Here is a 19783-nt window from a genome sequence, read left to right as displayed (position 1 = left end):
GAAAACTGTGCAAGTGTTACTTATTAATCAAAATATTTAAATATAAATTAATGAAAACATTTTAAACATATATTATCATGAAGAAGTAACAAAAACAATATTTTTATTTGCTTTTTTCCCCAAAAACGTTTATTTAAGGTATACAAACGTCATGTGATTCATGAAGTTTGGAAACACAGTGATTTTTCCCAATGTACCTCCTCTCACACCCACTCTTCCACCCTTTTTCTTCCTCCCTCTCCTATTCCCTTTTTTACTTTTTATTATAATCTATTTTCAATTAACTTTATACACAGAAGATTAACTCTATACTAAGTAAGGAGTTCAACAAATAGTATAAAAAACTGTTCTTCAACAGTTTTCTGATTTCTTCTATAATTCGCTGTTCATTTCAGGAGCATGTTATTCAGTCTCATGTGTTTGCATTTGTTCTAGAGATCCTTGAGTTGTTGACTTACAGCTTCATCCCATAGTGGTCAGAGAAGATGCATGGTATGAAAATTCGATGTTTTTGAAATTTCTGAGACTTGCTTCATGGCCTATCCTAGAGAAAGTTCCATGGACTGGTGAGAAGAATGTGTATTTTGAAACTGTAAGATGAAAAGTTCTGTAGATATTCATTAGGTCCATTTGGTATATAGTATTAATTAACTGTTCTTTCCTTGCTGATTTCTATCTGGTTGATCTGCACATTGCTGAGGGTGGGGTATTGAATTCCCCCATTACTACTGTACTAGACTCTATGTCTCCCCTTATATCCATTAACATTAGCTTAAATAGACAAGTGTCCTGTCATTAGGCTTGTATACATTTATTATAGCCACATCTACCTACTGAATTGATGTCTTAATAACTGCATAGTTCCCTTATTTGTGTCTTTTAACAGTTTTTGTGTTAAAATCTATTTTGTCTGATATTAGGATGGGTATACCAAAAAGGTTTCTGTTAGTAGGGAATATCTCCATCCTTTCACTTTCAATCTGTGTATGTCTTTATTGGTGAGATGTGTTTCTTGCAGGCAGTTAATAGATAATTTTTAAATCCATTCATCCAGTCTGTATCTTTTAACTGGAGAGTTGAGGCTATTTACATTCAAGGTGATTACTGATAACTAATGACTTGGCCCTGCCATTTTTCCATAAATATTCCTATTGTTTACTTTGGAATTCTTTTGCTCTTTTATTTGACATTTTCTGCTTTCACCTTCCTTCATAGTGATGACCATATTTGTCTAACACATCCTGAAGCATCTTCTGTAGGATTGGACAGGTGGTGACAAATTCTTTCAATTTCTGTTTGTTTGTGAAAGGTCTTTAATTCACCTTCATTCACAAACAAGAGCTTTGCAGGTTACAGTATTCTGGGTTGACAGTTTTTTTTTCTTTTAAGTCTTGAAATATATCTCACCATTCTCTCTGAGCCTGTAGGGTTTCTGATGAGAAGTCAACTGTGAGTCTAATCGGAGATCCTCTGAAAGTTATCTGGCATTTCTCTGATGCATATTTTAGAATCTTTTATTTGTGTCTTACTGTGGAGAGTTTGATTACATGTGTCAGGGTGAGGATCTTTTCTGTGCATGTCTATTAGGAGTTCTATGTGTTTCCTGTACTTGGCATCCCTTTCTTTCTACAAATTAGTGAAGTTTTTTGCAATCATTTCACTAAAAAGGCTTTCCAACTCTTTCTGCATTTCCACATCTTTAGGAAATCCTAAGATCTATATGTTGGGTTCTTTTATAGTATCCCATAAATCTCCAAAACTGTGTTTTTAGTTTTCTAATTTCTTCTTATGTTCTTTTTTGTTCTAACTGTAAAACTTGCAGAAATATGTCTTCTAACTTGGATATTGTTTCTTCTGCCTTATAGCTTTCCACTGCGTTTTTAATTTGATCTATTGAATTATTCATTTCCAGCATTTCATTTTGATTTCTCTTTAAAATCTCAATTTTATAAGAAAACTTTTCATTCATGTCAAGTATGGATTTCTTTAATTCATTGATTTGCTTCTGATTATTTCTAAGTAATCCTACAAAATTTTTTTTGAATTCTGCTTCTTGCATTTTTTAATCTCTTCATTTCCATATTCTAATATTGAAGTGTTGTTGTGTTCCTATGAAGGCATCATGCTGTCTTCCTTATTCTTGTTTCTTGAATCATTGCATTTATTCTTAGGAATTTGTGGAGATACTTGTTGGTTTTTTCCCTCTGATGGTTTTTATCTTTGAACTCGGCCTCTATGGATTAGTGGAGCTTCTGCTCTTTCAGTGAGTACCCTGAGGTGTGAGCTGGGGTGCCAGGGAGCTCTGGTCAGTGCTCCAGGGTGAGGGGAGTTTCCAAGGTGACACCAGAATTGGGCACAGTGAATCTCCTTTTTTTTTTTTATCAGAGGAGAGGTTTAATCAGTTCAGTTGGTGTAGTCTCAAGACCAGTGGGTATTAAAGTCATCCCTGCTGCCACAAGAACCACACAAAGAATCTGTGCAGTCCTAAGTGTGAGTATAGATCCTATAGCAATGACCCTGATCAGGGAATCAGGGAGTCCTGAGCATGTGGAGCTGCCCACAGTGACTATCAATGACTCTGTCACACCCTGTGCCATCATATGCAGCCACAGTGTTTTCATACTCCAAGACCCAAGGCTCCCACAGTCATGAATACCCAGCCCTCTTCCAATTCTCCCAGCAAGACTCAGGCATCTCCTCTCAGCTGGGTGTTGGGAATGCAGACGCAAGCTTGTGCAGCTGTTATATATATGTCCAAAGTGGTGCCTGCCCTAGTTACAGGATGGTGGTGTTGGGTGGTTGGGGAAAGAGAAATGTGCCTCCCTGTTTTACCTCTAGGTTGACAGGTATAATTTTCCCCCATAGGGCTCCAAGCTGAACTCATGCCAGGGTCTTTCCATGGCTTTATTGGCAGTTGCTTTGGATGCTGCAGTCTGGTGTCACCTCACTCTTCAAAGTTGGTGCTAAAGCAGTGTCCCTCTAACATGCATGGAGTTTTCTCTGCCATTTTCTAACTCTTCCCTGAGATCGCACTCTTTCCATTTTTTTAAAAACTATCTTCCCCTAGATTAGAGTGGTAAGCTCCCTTTCTATTCTGTCATCTTGGTGTTTTTTCTGTTTGAGTTTTTGTAACCTAAACTGAAACAATATTATGAAATTGACAAATGTAGAACTATTTATGAAATGGTTTCAATTTCAATTTTGAAGATGCACAGGAATCAGTAAACTTTAAGAGAAGGCAAAGGAAGTTGTCTAATCTGAGTACAGGACATAATAAATGAAAAATAAAGATATTTCCAGCTTTTTGTCGTATCACATTAATTGTACCAATATACGCATCACAGTGGAGGAGTGACAGAATATTTGAAAAATTATGGATAAAAATATCCAAATAGGACAAAGTACATTTATCTACACATGTAAGATTGCCAATGAACTCAAGGATAATGAACTATAAAAATACACACTGAGAAGCATCCTACTTAATTATTGTCCAAATGAGAAAACATAATCTTAAAAGGAACAAAAGAGAAATGACTTTTGATATGCAAATGTTCTCAAGGAGAGTAGCAGCTGATCTTTGTGGAAAAAACCATGGCAGTCAGAAGTTATTGGGGTGGTAAATTTAAAGCACTGAAAGGAAACAACCACCAACATTGTCACATATGGATTCTGTATAAGACAAAATTAATACAACGTGAGATAAAATTGAAGGGGTGTGTTAATAAAAGAGCAGCACTACAGTAAGTGACTATGTAATTTTTAGGCTAGAATGTGGAACACCATCCAGTAACTAAAACCCATGCAAATAAATAAAAATCAATGATATTGGTAACAACATAGAAACTATAATATCCTTTCAGTTGTTATTTTTTCCATGTGATTTAAAGTCAAATGCACAAAACAATAACTATAAAGCCATGTTGAAGATACAAAATATTAATGACCTATTAAAGTTGTATTAATTGGTGGGGCCAGTGATGTGGTGTAGCAGGTAAAGCCACCGCCTACAGTGCCAGCATCACATATGGGCACAGGTCCCAGCTGCTCCATTTCTGATCCAGCTCTCTGCTATGGCCTAGGAAAAGCAGTAGAAGATGGTTCAAGTCCTTGGGCCCCTGCACCCATGTGGGAGACCTGGAAGAAGCTCCTAACTCCTGGCTTCAGATCAGCACAGCTCCAGCTGTTCCAGCCAACTGGGGAGTGAACCAGTGGATAGAAGAATTCTCTCTCTCTCTCTGCCTCTTCTTCTCTCACTACGTAACTCTGATTTTCAAATAAAATTAAAAAAATTAAAAAGATGTATTAATGGGTACATATTTATTTATTTATTTAAAGATTTATTTGAGAGAGTTACAGAGAGAGATAGAGACAGAGAAGAGAGGTCTTCCATCCACTGGCTCATTCCCAGGTGACCACAACAGCCAGAGCTGTATCCATCCAAAGTCAGAAGCCAGGAGCTTCTTCTGGGTCTCCTACATGTGTGCAGGGGCCCAAGCACTTGGGCCTTCTTCCACTGTTATCCCAGGCCACAGCAGAGTGCTGGTGGGAAGAGGAGTAGCTGGGACTACAACTGGTGCCCATATGGGATGCCAGTGCTTCAGGCCAGGGCTTCAACCTGCTGTGCCACACTGCCACTCCAATCAGCACATATTTGGAGGCAGAACCTTGGGCTTTTCTATGTGGAAGGATTTTTAATTAATATTTTATTTTTACATTTTAATGAATGTTCACATTTCATTTCTCTATTATTTCTACTTTGATTTTAATTAATTTTAATAGATTTAATATGATCTGTAGAAACAAGTCTACTTGATATACAAAGACAATTTGAAAATTCCATGGCTGAATGCAATTAAATACATTTATTTTGATGAGAAACTAGTTGAAATCCATGAATATATTTTTCAAATTATGTATTTTCCACAAAAATTTTGAAGATGATATCAATTTCTTCATTTTACTATTCATAATGTCTACCTTTGAAGACCTTTTTGTAGTAGCCCATGGAAATAGGGTTTTTTTGGATTCTTGGCATTGAAAAAAATTGTAATTCTAATAGAGAAGAATGCTGTAGCTCAATGAATGAATGACTTGAAGTTTTCTCACTTGTAGGATATAAAATGAAAGATGACTTGAACTGTAATATGGTACACTCATATTTTTTGTTTGACATTGATGTTTTACTGATCTGAAGAAAATTAATGATTCTTTTGTCTTTTAAATTAGCAAAGCAGATCAGATTAACACCATGGCTTATTTTTATCAACATCTAATTAAGACAGACTATATATATATATATATATATATACACATATATATATACATTTTACTTTATATATAATACATGTGTATGTACATTTTTTAAACTTTTATTTAATGAATATAAATTTCCAAAGTACAGCTTATGGATTACAATGGCTTACACCCCACCCATAACTTCCCTCCCACCCACAACCCTCCCCTTTCCTGCTCCCTCTCCCCTTCTATTCCCATCAAGATTCATTTTCAATTCTCTTTATATATAGAAGATCAGTTTAGGATATATTAAGTAAAGATTTCAACAGTTTGCCCTCACATAGCAACATCAAGTGAAAAATACTGTTGGAATACTACTTATAGCACTAAATTACAATGTACAGCCCATTAAGGACAGAGATCCTACATGATTTTTTTAAGAATTTATTAATTTTCTATGCAATTTCCAATTTAACACCAAGTTTTTTTTCATTTTCAATTATCTTTATATACAGAAGATCGATTCAGTATATACTAAGTAAAGATTTCATCAGTTTGCACCCACACAGAAACACAAGGTGTAAAAACACTGTTTCAGTACTAGTTATAGCATTACTTCACATTGGACAACACATTAAGGACAGATCTCATATGAGACATAAGTACACAGTGACTCCTGTTGTTGATTTAACAATTTGACATTCTTGTTTATGGCATCAGTAATCTCCCTAGGCTGTAGTCATGAGCTGCCAAGGCTATGGAACCCTAAAGGGGTTCGCTGACTTCGATCTTATTCCAAGAGAGTCATAGTCAAAGTGGAAGTTCTCTCCTCCCTCCTTCTTTGATGGCCCCATTCTTTCCACTGGGATCTCACTTGCAGAGGTCTTTCATTTAGGTTTTTTTTTTTTTTTTTTTTTTTGCCAGAGTGTCTTGATTCCATGCCTAAAATACTCTCATGGGCTCTTCAGCCAGATCCAAATGCCTTACGGGCTGATTCTGAGGCCAGAGTGTTATTTAGGACATCTGCCATTCTATGAGTCTGCTGTGTCTCCCACTTCCCAAGTTGGATCGTTTGCTCCCATTTTGGTTCTATCAGTTAGTATTAGCAGACACTTGTCTTGTTTGTGTGATCCCTTTGACTCTTAGACCTATCAGAGCTATCAATTGTGAACTGAAATTGATCACTTGGACTAGTGAGATGGCATTTGTACATGCCACCTTGATGGGATTGTATTGGAATCCCCTGGTACATTTCTAACTCCACCATTTGGGGCAAGTCAGCTTGAGCATGCCCCAATTTGTACATCTCCTCCCTCTCTTTTTCTCACTCTTATATTTAACAGGGATCACTTTTCAGTTAAAAATTAAACACCTAAGAATAATTATGTGTTCATTAAAGAGTTCAACCACTAGTACTAAAACAAAAAAATACTAAAATGGGTAAAGATTTACATTGTACATCAGCAGTCAGGACAAGAGCTGATCAAGTCACTGTTTCTCATAGTGCCCATTTCACTTCAACAGGTTTCCCCTTTGGTGCTCAGTTAGTTGTCACTGATCAGGGAAAACAAATGATATTTGTTCTTTGGGACTGGCTTAATTCACTCAGCATGATGTTTTCCAGATTCCTCCATCTTATTGTAAATGACTGGGTTTCATTGTTTTTGACTGCTGTATAGTATTCTATAGAATAGAATACACATTTCAGCTCTCTCCATAAGAAGTGACAACCTGGGGTTACTGGAGCTGAGTGTGAAGCTCCTGAGCACTCTCAGGAGGTAGAAAATGTGGATGACATTCATCCTTTTTATTCTGGCTTTTACCTTAAACTCCTAAGAATTTATGTAATTCTGGATCACAGTCACAAAAACACAACAATTAAATGGGCCAGGAACCAAAGACTGATGATGAAATCACTGGGCTTATATTAGACATGTGCATAAAATACAGCAGCATACCGACAGAGAGAAGCCATCTGCACACATTGAAAGGATACTTTGTACACAAAGTATATTTTAAAAATTATTTAATCAATAGGCATGAAGACAAGCAGACATACACACAAACAAGTGAGGCAGGGGCATCTTACATCCTCAGGTTCACCCCTGAGATACCTAAAAAAGCTGGGGCTAAGCCTGGCCAAAACTAAGACTGAGGAACTCCGTTTTAGTCTTTCATATGCATGTCAAGGACCCCAGAACTTACGCCATCATCTGCCACTTCCTAGGTGCATCAGGAGGAGGAAATTGATCAGAAGCATGCATTAACCAGGACTTAAACCAACACTCTGATAAGGGATGACAGTGTTCCATGTTGAAGCTTACACCACCACACTACAATGGTTTCCTTAAGAAAAATAATTTTGATAAAGCCTCTTTTCTCATCTCTTTTACAATATCAATTATTAAAGTATGCTATATTATGTGTGGTAAATTACAGTTCCATGAATGAATGCACAGTGATGTTTATATTCTCTGTAGATTTAACAATATGAGCATATATTATAAAAATATATAAATGTATTTATATATATTTATATGTATTTATATATATAAAATATGAGTATATAATATAAAATTATGCTATTATGTTCATTACCAGTGTTATCTTCATCATAAGTTTTACCATATTCATTGAGCAGCATTTTTTTTTTTGACAGGCAGAGTGGACAGTGAGAGAGAGAGACAGAGAGAAAGGTCTTCCTTTTGCCGTTGGTTCACCCTCCAATGGCCGCCGCAGTAGGCGCACTGTGGCTGGCGCACCGCGCTGATCCGATGGCAGGAGCCAGGTGCTTCTCCTAGTCTCCATGGGTGCAGGGCCCAAGCACTTGGGCCATCCTCCACTGCACTCCCTGGCCTCAGCAGAGAGCTGGCCTGGAAGAGGGGCAACTGGGACAGGATTGGTGCCCCGACTGGGACTAGAACCCGGTGTGCCGGCGCCACGAGGCAGAAGATTAGCCTATTGAGCCGCGGCGCTGGCCAAGAAGCATTTTAAGACAGCTGATATAATTGGAAACATTAAAATGATGGTGAGAACTTCATGTGAACAGATGTGGGGGAATAGATTGACAGTATTCATTGATGAAAATTGGAAACTAGTCAGCTGGCAGGTTCAAGCAAATAATTACCCTGTGCACAAGGATTAGCTCCACAAAATAATTTTTAATAAAATGGACAAATTCAAGAATACATAGGGCAAGCATCCAATAGCACTGAATGAGTGCAGTGTTTCACCTATTCTTTGGAATCTGAATTTAATGCAAATGTAGCTAAAAGCAAAGAGCTGATGAGGAGGATATTAATTAATCCCACATATTTAATTTCTCAGTCTTCCTGAGGAAAAAATCATAGATAATAAAAGTGTCACCACAGAGGTAGGAGACAAAAACTGTAGCAAGATAATAAATCATATGTTATGGATTTAGGGACACCCAAAAATGCTCCCTGAAAGTGCATTTTGTAAAATGATACAGTGTTAATTTTTTTGTTGTCATAACTTTTTAAAATGATTTATGTTTTTTATTTGAAAGAGTTACAGAGAGAGGTAAAGACAGAGAGAGGTTCTCCATCTGCTGGTTCACTCCCTAGATGGCTGCAACAGCTGGAGCTGTGATGATCCAAAGCCAGGAACCAGGAGCCTCCTCCGGGTCTCTCATGTGGGTGCAGGGGCCCAAAGCTCTGGGCCATCTTCCACCGCTCTCCCAGGCCACAGCAGAAAGCTGGATCAGAAGAGGAGCAGCCGGGACTAGAATTGGCGCCCATATGGGATGCCAAAACTGCAGGATGTGGCTTTACCCACTGCACCACAGCACCAGCCCCAAAAGTGCACTTTTCATTTTTAATTTTCTTTATGTACAGAAGATCCACTTAGTATATACTGAGTAAAGATTTCAATAGTTTGCACCCACACAGAAACACAAAGTATAAAGTACAGCTTAAGTAGTAGTTATACTGTTAATTCTCATAGTACAACACATTAAGGACAGAGATCCAACATGGGGAATATGTGTACATTGACTCCTGCTGTTGATTTAACAATTGACACTCTTTAAACCACCAGTATCAAGTAGATACTGGGAAGGAATAAAACCTTTTTTTTTAACTTTTATTTAATAAATATAAATGTTGCAAGTACAACTTTTGGATTATAGTGGTTTTCCCCTCCATAACCACGCTCCCACCCACAAGCCATCCCATCTCCTACTCCCTCTCCCATCCCATTCTTCAGTAATATTCCTTTTAAATTATTTTTACATATGGAAGATCAACTTAGTATATACTAAGTAAAGGTTTCAAAAGTTTGAACCCACACACATTCACACAAAGTATAAAGTACTGTTTGAATATTGGTTTTACCATTAATTCACATAGTACAAACACATTAAGGAAAGAGGACCTGCATAAGGAGTAAGTGCACAGTGACCTCTGTTGCTGATTTAACAACTGTACTCATTTATGATGTCAGTAATCACCCGAGGCTCTTGACATGAGCTGCCAAGGCTATGAAAGAATCTTGAGTTCACAAACTTCAATAAAACTGTTTTTAAGAGCTACTAACATACTTCCCTGTTCATCACTCTGATAAGGAAGTGATAGCCATAGCGACCCAGTGAAATAATTAATTTGGGAAAAATGTATTCTGTGCTCCAAATTACCTGGTCAGGCCCACGTGGGCCCTGAGTACCTAAATATCATCCTCCCTAATGCATGAATGCAAAGTTTGACTTTAAGTTTTGAAGACTTTAAGGCATAACAATCTGCAATATTTGAACACAACAGAGGTTTTCTGTTTGTCCAATTTCTTGAAGGGTTGGTGACTTGTGGCTGCAAATGGAAAACTCTGGTCATTCCATTCCATTTTTATTCATGATAATGTCATGCTTGCATCCTTCCTGTTGTTCCATTTTAGATACTCATGTACTTAGGTACTAGAGAATTGTATTCTTACTTAAGTTAGATAACATTAATACAAAAGTAGTGATAATTCAGCAACAAAATTGAAGTTGAAGAGGTATTCATTGTATATAAATATCTGCACATAAATGCAACCTGAATCTTTTAAAGTAAATCAGAAAACTGAGAGTGGAGATTATTTGTATATCATATATACTATTCAATTAATGTATTGCAAACTATTTTTTCTCATTCTATAAAAATTTAGATTTTTTTATCAGTTTTAAATGTCTCAGTTTATTTTAAAACCTAAATACTAAAGCTAATTTATTTTATTTATTTTTTTCTTAAACATTTCTTTAATGAATATAAATTTCCAAAGTATAGCTTATGGGTTACAATGGCTTCCCCTCCCAAAACTTCCCTCCCACCCACAACCCTCCCCTTTCCCGCTCCCTCTCCCCTTCCAATCACATCATGATTCATTTTCAATTCTCTTTATATACAGAAGATCAGTTTAGTATATATTAGGTAACGATTTCAACAGTTTGCCCCCATATAGCAACACAAAGTGAAAAAAAATACTGTCGGAGTACTAGTTATAGCATTAAATAAGAGTGTACAGCACATTAAAGACGGAGATCCTACATAATATTTTTTTAAAAAAATTAATTAATTTTCGATGTCATTTACATTTAACACCAGGTTTTTTTTTTCATTTCCAATTGTCTTTATATACGGAAGTTCGATTCAGTATATAATTTGTAAAGATCTCATCAGTTTGTACCCACGCAGAAGCACAAAGTGTAAAAATACTTTTTCAGTACTAGTTATAGCATCACTGCACATTAGACAACACATTAAGGACAGATCTCACATGGGATGTAAGTACACAGTGACTCCTTTTGCTGACTTAACAATTTGACACTCTTGTTCATGGCGTCAGTAATCTCCCTAGGCTCTAGTCATGAGTTGCCAGGGCTATGGAAGCCTTTAGGGTTCGCCGACTTTGATCTTTTTCTGACAGGGTCAAAGTCAAAGTGGAAGTTCTCTCCTCCCTTCAGAGAAAGGTACCACCTTCTTTGATGGTCCCGTTCTTTCCACTGGGATCTCACTCACAGAGATCTTTCATTTAGGTCTTCTTTTTTTTCCCATGGTATCTTGGCTTTCCATGCCTACAATACTCACATGGGCTCTTCAGCCAGATCCGAATGCCTTAAGGGCTGATTCTGAGGCCAGAATGTTGTTTAGGACATCTGCCATTCTATGAGTCTGCTGTGTATCCCGCTTCCCATGTTGGATCTTTCTCTCCCTTTTTGATTCTATCAGTTAGTATTAGTAGACACTTGTCTTGTTTGTGTGATAACTTTGACTCTTCGACCTATCAGAGCCATCAATTGTGAACTGAAATTGATCACTTGGACTAGTGAAATGGCATTGGTACATGCCACCTTGATGGGATTGTATTGGAATTCCCTGGCACATTTGTAACTCCATCATTTGGGGCAAGTCTGATTGTGCATGTCCCACAATGTACATCTCCTCTCTCTCTCTTTCCACTCTTAAATTTAAAAGGGATCACTTTTCAGTTAAAATTTAAACACCTAAGAATAATTGTGTGTTAACTACAGAGTTCAACCACTAGTACTAGAACAACAACAACAACAACAAATACTAAAAAGGATAAAGTATTACATTGTACATCTAGAGTCAGGACAAGAGCTGATCAGGTCACTGTTTCTCATAGTGTCCATTTCACTTCAACAGGTTTCCCCTTTGGTGCTCAGTTGTCGCCGATCAGGGAAAACAAATGATATTTTTCTCTTTGGGACAGGCGTAATTCACTCAGAATGATGTTTTCCAGATTCCTCCATCTTGTTTTAAATGACTGGGTTTCATTGTTCCTTACTGCTGTATAGTATTCTATGGAGTACATGTCCCATAATTTCTTTATCCAGTCTACTGTTGATGGGCATTTGGGTTGGTTCCAGGTCTTAGCTATTGTGAATTGAGCTGCAATAAACATTAATGTGCAGATGGCTTTTTTATTAGCCAAATTAATTTCCATTGGGTAAATTCCAAGGAGTGGGATGGCTGGGTTGTATGGTAGGGTTATATTCAGGTTTCTGAGGAATCTCCAGACTGACTTCCATAGTGGCTTAACCAGTTTGCATTCCCACCAATAGTGGGTTAGTGTCCCTTGTTCCCCACATCCTCTCCAGCATCTATTGTTGGTAGATTTCTGAATGTGAGACATTCTCATCGGGGAGAGGTGAAACATCATTGTGGTTTTGATTTGCATTTCCCTGATGTCTAGTGATCTTGAACATTTTTTCATGTGTCTGTTGGCCATTTGGATTTCCTCTTTCGAAAAATGTCTATTGAGGTCCTTGGCCCATCTCTTAAGTGGGTTGTTTGTTCTGTTGTTGTGGATTTTCTTTATTTCTTTGTAGATTCTGGTTATCAACCCTTTATTTGTTGGGTAGTTTGCAAATATTTTTTCCCATTCTGTCGGTTGCCTCTTCACTTTCCTGACTGTTTCTTTTGAAGTACAGAAACTTCTCAGTTTGATGCAATCCCAAATGTTAATTTTGGCTTTGACTGCCTGTGCTCCTGGGGTCTTTTCCAAGAAGTCTTTGCCTGTACCTATATCTTGCAGGGTTTCTCCAATGCTCTCTAATAATTTGATGGTTTCAGGTCATAGATTTAAGTCTTTAATCCATGTTGAGTGAATTTTTGTGTAAGGTGAAAGGTATGGGTCTTGCTTCAAGCTTCTGCACATGGAAATCCAATTTTCCCAGCACCATTTATTGAATAGACTGTCCTTATTCCAGGGATTAGTTTTGGATCATTGATCAAATATAAGTTGGCTGTAGATGTTTGGATTGATTTCTGGTGTTTCTATTCTGTTCCATTGGTCTATCTATCTGTTTCTGTACCATTACCATGCTGTTTTGATAACAACTGCCCCGTAGTATGTCCTGAAATCTGGTATTGTGATGCCTCCGGCTTTGTTTTTGTTGTCCAAGATTGCTTTAGCTATTCGAGGTCTTCTGTGTCTCCATATGAATTTCAGCATCATTTTTTCCAGATCTGAGAAGAAGGTCTTCGGTATCTTGATTGATATTGCATTGAATGTATAAATTGCTTTTGGGAGAATGGACATTTTGATGATATTGATTTTTCCAATCCATGAGCATGGAAGATTTCTCCATTTTTTGGTATCCTCTTCTATTTCTTTCTTTAAGGTTTTGTAGTTTTCATCGTAGAGATCTTTAACGTCCTTGGTTAAGTTTATTCCAAGGTATTTGATTGTTTTTGTAGCTCTTGTGAATGGGATAGATCTTAGAAGTTCTTCCTCAGCTGTGGCATTGCCTGTGTATACAAAGGCTGTTGATTTTTGTGCATTGATTTTATATCCTGCTACGTTGCCAAATTCTTCGATGAGCTCCAGTAGTCTCTCAGTAGAGTTCTTTGGGTCCCCTAAATGAAGAATCATATCATCTGCAAAGAGGGATACTTTGAGTTCTTCCTTCCCAATTTGTATCCCTTTAATTTCTTTTTCTTGCCTAATAGCTCTGGCTAAAACTTCCAGAACTATATTGAATAGCCGTGGTGAGCGTGGGCATCCCTGTCTGGTACCAGATCTCAGCAGAAATGCTTCCAACTTTTCCCCATTCAATAGGATGTTGGCCGTGGGCTTTTCATATATTGCTTTGATTCTACTGAGGAATCCTCTTTCCATACCCAGTTTGCTTAGAGTTTTCATCATGAAAAGGTGTTGAAATTTTTTTATTTCTCTTTTAATTTCTTCTATGGGCCATTGTTCATTCAGGAGCATGTTGTTCAATCTCCATGTGTTTGCACATGCTCTAGGGATTCCTGAGTTGCTAATTTCCAATTTCATTCCTTTATGATCTGAGAAGCGGCATGGTATAATTCTAATTCTTTTGAATTTACTGAGACTTGCTTTATGGCCTAGCATGTGGTCAATCCTAGAGAAGGTTCCATGTACTGCTGAGAAGAATGTAAAGTCTTTAGATGTAGTATGAAATGTTCTGTAGATATCTGTTAGATCCATTTGGGCTATAGTGTCATTTAAATCTACTGTCTCCTTGTTGATCTTCTGTCCTGTTGATCTGTCTGTCTCTGAGAGTGGAGTGTTGAAGTCCCCCAGTACTATTGTATTGGGGTCTAAGTCTCCCTTTAAGTCCCTTAACAAGTCTTTTAAATAAGCTGGTGCCCTGTAATTAGGTGCATATACATTGATAATCATTATATCTTCCTGTTGGATGGATCCCTTAATCATTAAATAGTGCCCCTCTTTGACTCTCCTAACAGTTTTTGTGGTAAAGTTTTTGTTGTCCGATATTAAGATGGCTACGCCCCCTCTTTTTCATTTCTGTTGGCATGGTATATCTTTTTCCAGCCTTTCACTTTCAGTCTGTCTGCATCATTGTTGGAAAGATGAGTTTGTTGTAAGCAGCAAAAAGATGGGTTTTGTTCCTTAACCCCATCAGCCAGTCAGTGTCTTTTAACTGGAAAGTTCAGGCCATTAACATTCAATGTGACTATTGAGAAGGAGTAACTTTGCCCTGTCATTTGCCAAAAATTTTTTCTAATATATGGTTTGAGACTCCTGTGATCTTTTGCTGTGAGGTTTCCTTCCTTTACCTTTTTTCATATTGGTTACCGTGTTTCTGTGTTTCTGTATGTAACACATCTTTAAGCATCTTTTGCAGGGCAGGACGAGTGGCAACAAATTCTTTCAGTTTCTGTTTGCTTTGAAAGGTCTTTATTTCGCCTTCATTCACAAATGAGAGCTTTGCAGGATATAATATTCTCGGCTGGCAGTCTTTCTCTCTTAGTACCTGGGCTATATCTCGCCATTCTCTCCTAGCTTGTAGGATTTTTGATGAGAAGTCAGCTGTGAGTCTAATTGGAGATCCTCTGAGAGTAATCTGACGTTTCTCTCTTGCACATTTTAGGATCTTTTCTTTATGTTTCACTGTGGTGAGTTTAATTACAATGTGTCGTGGTGAGGATCTCTTTTGATCATGTTTATTAGGGGTTCTATGAGCTTCCTGTACTAGGATGTCTCTGTCCTTCTCCAAACCTGGGAAGTTCTCTGCTAGTATCTCACTAAAAAGGCCTTCTAATCCTTTCTCCCTCTCCATGCCTTCAGGAACTCCTAGAACCCAAATGTTGGGTTTTTTGATAGTATCCTGTAGATTCCTGACAGTATTTTTTAGATTTCTGATTTCTTCTTCTTTTCTTTGATTTGACTGTTTCCTTTCCTCTTCTCTGTCTTCTAATTCTGATATTCTCTCTTCTGCTTCACCCATTCTGTTTTTAAGGCTCTCTAATGTGTTTGTCATTTGATCTATTGAGTTCTTCATTTCATTGTTGTTTTTTGTCACTATCACAGTTTCATGTTCTACTAGTTGTTTCATTTCATTTTGATTCCTCCTTAATATTTCATTTTCACAAGAGAGATTTTCTATCTTGTCCATTAAGGATTTCTGTAGTTCAAGAATTTGTGTTTGAGAACTTCTTAATGTTCTTATCAATTTTTTTAGATCTGCTTCTTGCATTTCCTCTATCTCTTCATCTTCATAATCTTGCATTGGGGTGTCTTGTTCATTTGGGGGCATTATAGTGTCTTCCTTGTTCTTGTTACCTCAGTTTCTACGTTTGTTGTTTGGCATGTTGGAGATAATTTATGTTTTTTTTTTTTGGCTGTGGTGTTTTTTCTCATTATACTATGCCTTTAAGTGGGCTGTCTGCTTTGATGGATCCTTAGAGGCTGTGATGGGTGTGGCCAGAGAGCTCTGCTTGATTCTTCAGGTTTAAGGCTGTGCAAAAAATGACTCACCCAGATTGTTCTCTCCCTTGATCCTTGCTGGAACTCTCTCTCTCTCTCTTTTTTTTTTTTTGACTCCGTTGGGAAGTAATTCCGCACAGGTGAGTGGATTTGAGGTTAGTTGAAATCTGGCGTCAGTGAGTATTCGTTTGATCTACCCCTGGGACCACACATAGAGTTTATGCAGCCTTCAATGTGTTCTCAAGTTTCACCAAAGTTTGAAAGTTGCTGAGTTTGTGTACTCGTTGGAAGCGCTTTACATATGTAAAATGGCGCCTGCTCTTTGTTTTGCTCGGTGAGTTAAGATTGAGGCCTCTGCCTTTCCCCACCAATGTCTAGGGTTTCTGATGTTTTTGTCTTACCTCCCGTTTGTTCCCACGCTGCCGAGATTCTGCGGCTCAGCTCCCATGGTTGAGTTTCCACGCGGTGGTCTCCCTGTAGGTCCTCTGTGTCACATCCACTAGATCCGGAAGCGTTTCCTCTGCAGTTTTTTTCTTGAGTCTTTTCCTGAGGCTACAGTAATTCCAATTTTATGAAACTTTATTTTCCCAAACTATCAGCGCACGTCCTCACTATCCGCCATCTTGGCTCCGCTCCCCACATCATAAAACTTTTCATACTATCTGAAGCAATTTACAGATTAAATGAGATCTCAGTCAATTTGTCAATGATATTTTTTGCAGATATAGAAAAATCTGCTGAAATTCATATGGAAACACAGGAGACCCCAAATTGCTAAAGGAATCTTATACAACAAATACGAAGCCAGAGGCATCACAATACCAGAATTCAAAATGTACTCAGTGAAGTCTGAAGCTGGCAAAACAATGGACTGTAGACCAGTGGAACAGAACAGAAACTCCAGAAATGAATTGACTCGTATACAGCCAATATATCTTTGATAAAGGAGCTAGAATCAAATCCTGGAGCAAATACAGTTGATGCTAGAAAAACTGGATCTCCACATGCAAAAATATGATGCAAGATTGTTTATTTACTTACTTATTTATTTTTATTTTGACAGGTAGAGTTATAGACAGTGTGAGAGAGACAAAGGTCCTCCCTCCATTGGTTCACTCCCCAAATGGTGATTATGGCCGATGCTATGCCGGCCCAAAGCCAGGAGCCAGGTGCTTCCTCCCAATCTCTCATGTGGGTGCAGGAGCCCAAGCACTTGGGCCATCCTCCACTGCCCTCCTGGGTCACAGCAGAGAGTGGACTGCAAGAGGAGTAACCACGACTAGAACCTGGTGCCCATATGGGATGCCGGTGCCACAGGCAGAGGATTAATCAAGTGAGCCATGGCGCCAGCCCCACAACCTACTGCACATCTTACACAAAATTCACTGAATATGGCTCAAAGACCTAATCTATGATCGGATATCATCAATTTAGTAGAGAATATTGGGGGAAATCCTGCAAGACATTGGCATAAGCAGACTTCTTGGAAAAGATGCCAGAAGCATAGGCAATAAAGCCAAAATTGACAAACGGGATTACATCTAATTGAGAAGCTTCTACACTACAAAAGAAACACTCGGCAAAGTGAAGAGGAGTAGGTTAGACAGCACCTTTCTTAGCTCCTCTAATAATGACTCTGTCCTTTGTTCTAGACCCTGTCTAGCGCACTTGGGCCTCATTCCTTCGTAATCATAACCTCTACTCTACCACCAATGGCTCTACTCCCATCCTGTGTGTACTGATGGTCCCCTTCCCCACTTAATGCTGTATAATTGTTCAGACCTGGTTAATGCCACTCTTAGGATCATTGGTTACTATGTTCACACTGTCTTTTATGACCTTGTCTAAATATGATCAGAGTTGGCGAACTTGGAAGGCTTCCATAGCCTTGGCAACTCATGACGACAGCCTAGGGTGGTTACTGGCGCCATAAACTAGAATGTCAATTTGTTGGGTCAACAACAGGAGTCACTGTTCACTTGCTCCTCATGTGGGATCTCTGTCCTTAATGTGCTGTACATTGTGATTTAATGCTATAACTAGTACTCAAATAGTATGTTTCACTTTGTGTTTCTATGTGGGTGCAAACTGTTGAAATCTTTACTTAATATATACTAAATTGATCTTCTGTATATAAAGAGAATTTAAATGAATCTTGATGTGAATGGAAGGGGAGAGGGAGCGGGAGAGTGGAGGGTTGCGGGTGGGAGGGAAGTTATGGGAGGGGGAAGCCATTGTAATCTATAAGCTGTACATTGAAAATTTATATTCATTAAATAAAAGTTAAAAAAATAAAAAAAATAAAAAAGTGAAGAGGAAATTGAGAAAATATTTGCAAACTATGGAACTGATAAAGGATTAATATCCAGAATATATAAAGAGCTCAAGAAATTCAACAGCAGTGAAACAGACTATTCAGTTAAGAAATGAGCAAAGGACTTGAACTGGCATTTTTTAAAAGGGGAAATCCAAATGGTAAACAGACTCAAGAACAATTCTCAGGATCACTAGCCATCAGGGAAATGCAAATCAAAACCACAATGAGGTTTTACCTCACCCCAGTTTTAATGGCTTTTATAGAGAAATTAGTAAACAACAAATGCTGGTAAAGAGACAAGGAAAAGGTACCCTAATACATTATTGTTGAAAATGTAATGGGTACAACCACTGTGAAAGACAGTTGGATATACCTCAGAAATGTAAATATAGACCTTCTACATGACCCAATCATCTCAATTCTGGGAATTTACCCAAAGGAAATAAAATCAATATATGAAAGGATTATCTGTATACCCATGTTCATTGCAGTTCAAATCACAAGAGCTAAGATATGGTTTCAAGCTAGATGTCCATCAGTTGAAGACTGGATAAAAAATTAAATGATATGTACACCATGGAATATGACACAGTGGTTAAAAAATGAAATTATGTCATTTGCAGCAAAATGGATGCAACTAGAAAACCTTACACTTAGTGAAATAAGCCAATACCCAAAAGACAAATAGTATCTGTTCCCTGATCTGTGGTAACTAATCGAGTACCTAAAAGGTAATCTATGGAAATGAAATTGACACTCTTGAGATGTGGTGACTTTAATAGCCCTTATATCAACTGTTGAGAATTTTTTTATACTATTTGTTGAACTCTGTACTCAGTGTTGGGTGGATTTTATGTGTATAAAGTTAATTGAAAATAGATCTTAGTAAAAAACTAAGACTGGAAATAGGGGAGAGAGGAGGAAGAATGGTTGAAGTGTGGGTTGGAGGGAGGGTAGGTTGGGAAGAATCACTATGTTCCTAAATTTGCATTTATGAAATACATGAAGTTTGTATATCTTAAATAAAATATTTCTAGGCAGAAAAAACAAAATTAAGAAAAACTAAAAGAGAAAATTCTTCACCTTTAAAAAATAAAAAAGTTGTTTTGCACTTAAAAGAAATATAACATATATACAAAAGCTAAAAATAATTTCTAAATTAAATGGTCATTTTATTTAAACTCTATTCAAATTTCTGCAAGAATTCATAGAAAGTTTAAATAATTCCATTTCCAGTTCAGTAATGCATTTCAGCTTTTGTAAAACACCATTTTGAGGCCAGCATCATGGGTAAAATGTTGCCTGCCATGAAGACGTCCCATATATGGGCCATTTCAAATCCCTGTTGCTCTAATTCTGATTCAGCCACCTGCTACTGTGCCTGTAAAAGCTGCAGCAGATTATCCAAGTCCTTGGAACCCTGCATTCATATGAGAGGCCCAGGGAAAAATCTCCTGGATCCTGATTTCTATCTAACCCAAACTTAGGTCTAGACCTTGTAGCTACTTAGAG

The 19783-nt window shown here is 37.7% G+C and overlaps 1 protein-coding gene across 1 annotated transcript in view; it reads right to left on the bottom strand.

Annotated features, from left to right (window-relative positions):
• The window catches only part of LOC133764012 (uncharacterized), a 40730-nt gene extending 24328 nt beyond the window's left edge, over positions 1 to 16402 (bottom strand). Inside the window, exon 1 of the mRNA XM_062197668.1 lies at positions 16356 to 16402. Within this exon, the coding sequence (XP_062053652.1) occupies positions 16356 to 16402 (47 nt within the window). The remainder of the gene's footprint in view (positions 1 to 16355) is intronic.
• Between the last annotated feature and the right edge of the window lie 3381 nt (positions 16403 to 19783).

This window comes from Lepus europaeus, chromosome 7 (assembly GCF_033115175.1).
Source record: "Lepus europaeus isolate LE1 chromosome 7, mLepTim1.pri, whole genome shotgun sequence".
NCBI classification, from domain to species: domain Eukaryota; kingdom Metazoa; phylum Chordata; class Mammalia; order Lagomorpha; family Leporidae; genus Lepus; species Lepus europaeus.
The sequence above is the reverse complement of the archived record's forward strand: the minus strand, read 5'-3'. Positions and strand labels throughout refer to the sequence as shown.